Raw genomic sequence first — 2,997 nt, forward strand, 5'->3', positions numbered from 1 at the left:
ATAAAAAAAAATCAAAAAACGTGCGAGTGAGGACAAAACATGCTGAAAAAATTCGTGTTAGTTTGTGAGGGCAGTTGATAATCCTAAAATTCGTATGAAATGTAACATAATGGATACCTAAAGAAGTATAAAGCTATACTAGATTTTTCCTTCGGTAAAAAAAAAAACTACACTAGATTTTTTATGCAATGCACGATATCAATTTATAATCAAAATTATAAAATTCAATCAGTAACTAGGAAAAGAAAAGGGAGAACTGAAAAAGAAAAGGATAATTTGATTTCCACCCATATCCTGTATGTACAACAAAATTGAATGATAAAAACAATTTCAATTGGGCAAAGTTGGGTAGTCCAGTCATCCTTTCTGGTCATTCAAAGCATCATGACCTTTGTGACTTATTGCTTACTTTTTTCTTTTCTTTTATTCTAATAAATTTGTGTCACTCACTCAACATTAGAGCTTGCAAAATTACAGAGCCTCTTCCCAAGAAATCAACCCTAGCTATTACAAATTGTAAATATGGTATATGGAATTCCAGATCCACACTGACACATAAACACATTGCCATTGCCAGCTTCTATCACACACATAACCAAATTTTAAATGCAAAAGAAGATTTATGATGTCTGCATTAAATGTATTTTGACTACATTTTTTTTTTAAGGAGACTACATAATTTTTTGAAAGGCTGAAAATTGCAATGTAAATCCAATAGCCAGGCCTGAAAAACAAGGAAATTAACAAGAATCTAGTATCAAATTAACATGATCAAAATCGCAACTAATTAAATTACAGCGCTAATATAAAGAAGGAAATTAAAAAGAATCTTGGATAAAGGAGATCAAAAAGTATCTAGGATAAAAAATTAACATGCTCAAAATCTCAACTAATAAAATTACAATGTCAATCTTGCAAAAAATAAATTACAATGATAATATAAAGAAGGAAATTTATAACAAGAATCTAGTATAAGAATTTAAAATTACTAAAATCGAAACTAATTAAATTTCAATGCTAGTATAAAGAAGGAAATTAACAACTAAAAAAAACATCAATAAACATCAATTGAAATTTTATCTAATACTCATGAACATGTAATTTTTTTTCTTCTTTCTCTCAAAGACAGAGAGATACATAAAAAGAAAAAATAAAATAAAAAACAAAAACCAACATGCTTACATATGGTTAACTTTTCTACCCCAACTTAAGAAAAAAACTAGCATGAAGAAAAAGATCAATATTGTTATTAGCTCTCTCATAAACTGTAATAACTCACTAATTAATTAACCCAATTACATAAATTTAATAACCCAATTACGGTTAATTATGACATAATTAGAAACCAATCCTCATAGTTTTAAATTGGGGCCACAATTGGGACTACATATTTTTTTTAAAGTTTGAAATATAACTGCAACTGCGATCACAACCATAATTTTAAACTACAATATTTATCTTCAGTAATTAGGAGGACGGGGGTGAGAGGGTTGGTTCCAAGGCATGAAGCTAGGATCAGATTGTGCTAGATTCAGAGGCATTGGATCAGGAACATTGAAACCAGACACATTCTCACCACCACCAGCAGCACCACTACTACTAGCACCAGGATCACCACCTTCATCACCACCACCACTACCACCATTTCCATTAACGTTATTATTATCATCATCACCAACATCATCAGCTTCCAGAATAACACCACCAGCTCTATGAAGTTCGGGATTCTTAAACAAAGAACAGACAACCTTAACCCCATCACCACCAGCTATAACTTTTCCACCAATAATCCCACCAAAGACTTGCCCCTGTATTCCGGCAAGAGTAATCCCAAAAGTCATACCCGGTGGTGGTGCTTCCAGTGGATTCACATTAGGGTTTGAGGATGAAGAAGAAGAAGAAGAACAACCAATAGAAAGTGGTGGTGATGGTGGTGGAGGTGAAGGAGGGTACAAAAAAGTACCAGTCAAACTCATCAAAGAAAAAGGACCATGAAGAGTAAAAGAAGGAGCACGACAAAGAGGGTAATAAATGGTAGAATTAGCAATGGTGCCAGAAGCAGAGAGAATGCTCAGACATGTTTGAGAACGGAGTGCAAACTGGATGACAGCTTCAAGAACATCTGTACCTGCAGCTACTTCAATGACTACAGGTTTCATGGCTTGATCATTGTCTTGTGTTATCACAAGAGGTGGTTTTGGTTTGTTTTTGGAACCAGGTGGTCTTCCACGCGGCTTTTTGTAGGGTGGTGAAGTTGGTAGCTGGTTTGGTGAATCAGTTGAGGTTGGTGTTTGTTGGTGAGAGGAGGATCCTCCAACACCGGTTGTTGGGTTCATTGATGTGTTGAAAGGGGTTTCTTGGTCTGAGGAGTCGTCCGAGGAGCTTGAGAGGGACATTTGCATGTTGTGTTCAGCCATTGTTTTTGTTTGGTTTTGTAAGTAACCAAAGAAAGAAGGACGGAAATTAATTAATGAGAAGAAGGTAAAGGAAAGTTAGAGAGAGTGAGAGTGAAGTAGTGAGTGAGTGACATGACATGAGATGAAATGAAAATGGAACAGAAATTAGTTTTCTTTGGTGGTTATTTATAGGGGTCGTGACTTGTGAGAGTGACATAGATAAAGAGATGGATGTGTCAGGTGTGAAAATGTGTATGTGGATGTATGGGGTTGTTCCACACAAAGGATGGTTCATATAGACTGTAGAAAGAAGTTGAGATTGTTTGGGAGCTTTGAAAAAGTGGGGTCTCTTTTATTTATTTGCAAAGAAACAAAAACACATATGAGCTACTCCTTGTCTTTTTATTCTTTCCACCAGTCAAATTCTGTTGGCTGGTCAATTGGTTTTGAATTTCTCATGTGGTCTTTTTCTCTCATGACTTGCTTTTTGAATGAATATTTATTAAAAGGTTTCAAGACTTCATTTAAATAAATAGAATTTGGTTTATCTAACTTATTGCATTCACCTTTTGGTGGACGCTTGGCTAGTGCACATGCCTCT

General features: G+C 34.8%; 1 protein-coding gene across 1 annotated transcript; it reads right to left on the reverse strand.

Moving 5' to 3' along the window:
• Positions 1-1,044: 1,044 nt before the first annotated feature.
• Positions 1,045-2,638, reverse strand: LOC146937563 (uncharacterized). The gene has a single exon (XM_085757784.1). The coding sequence runs from the start codon at positions 2,415-2,417 to the stop codon at positions 1,461-1,463; it is 957 nt and encodes a 318-aa protein (XP_085613910.1). The 5' UTR covers positions 2,418-2,638; the 3' UTR covers positions 1,045-1,460.
• Between the last annotated feature and the right edge of the window lie 359 nt (positions 2,639-2,997).

Source organism: Medicago sativa, chromosome 3, assembly GCF_051527215.1.
Source record: "Medicago sativa cultivar Bolivia chromosome 3, Bolivia_mono, whole genome shotgun sequence".
Lineage (NCBI taxonomy): Eukaryota > Viridiplantae > Streptophyta > Magnoliopsida > Fabales > Fabaceae > Medicago > Medicago sativa.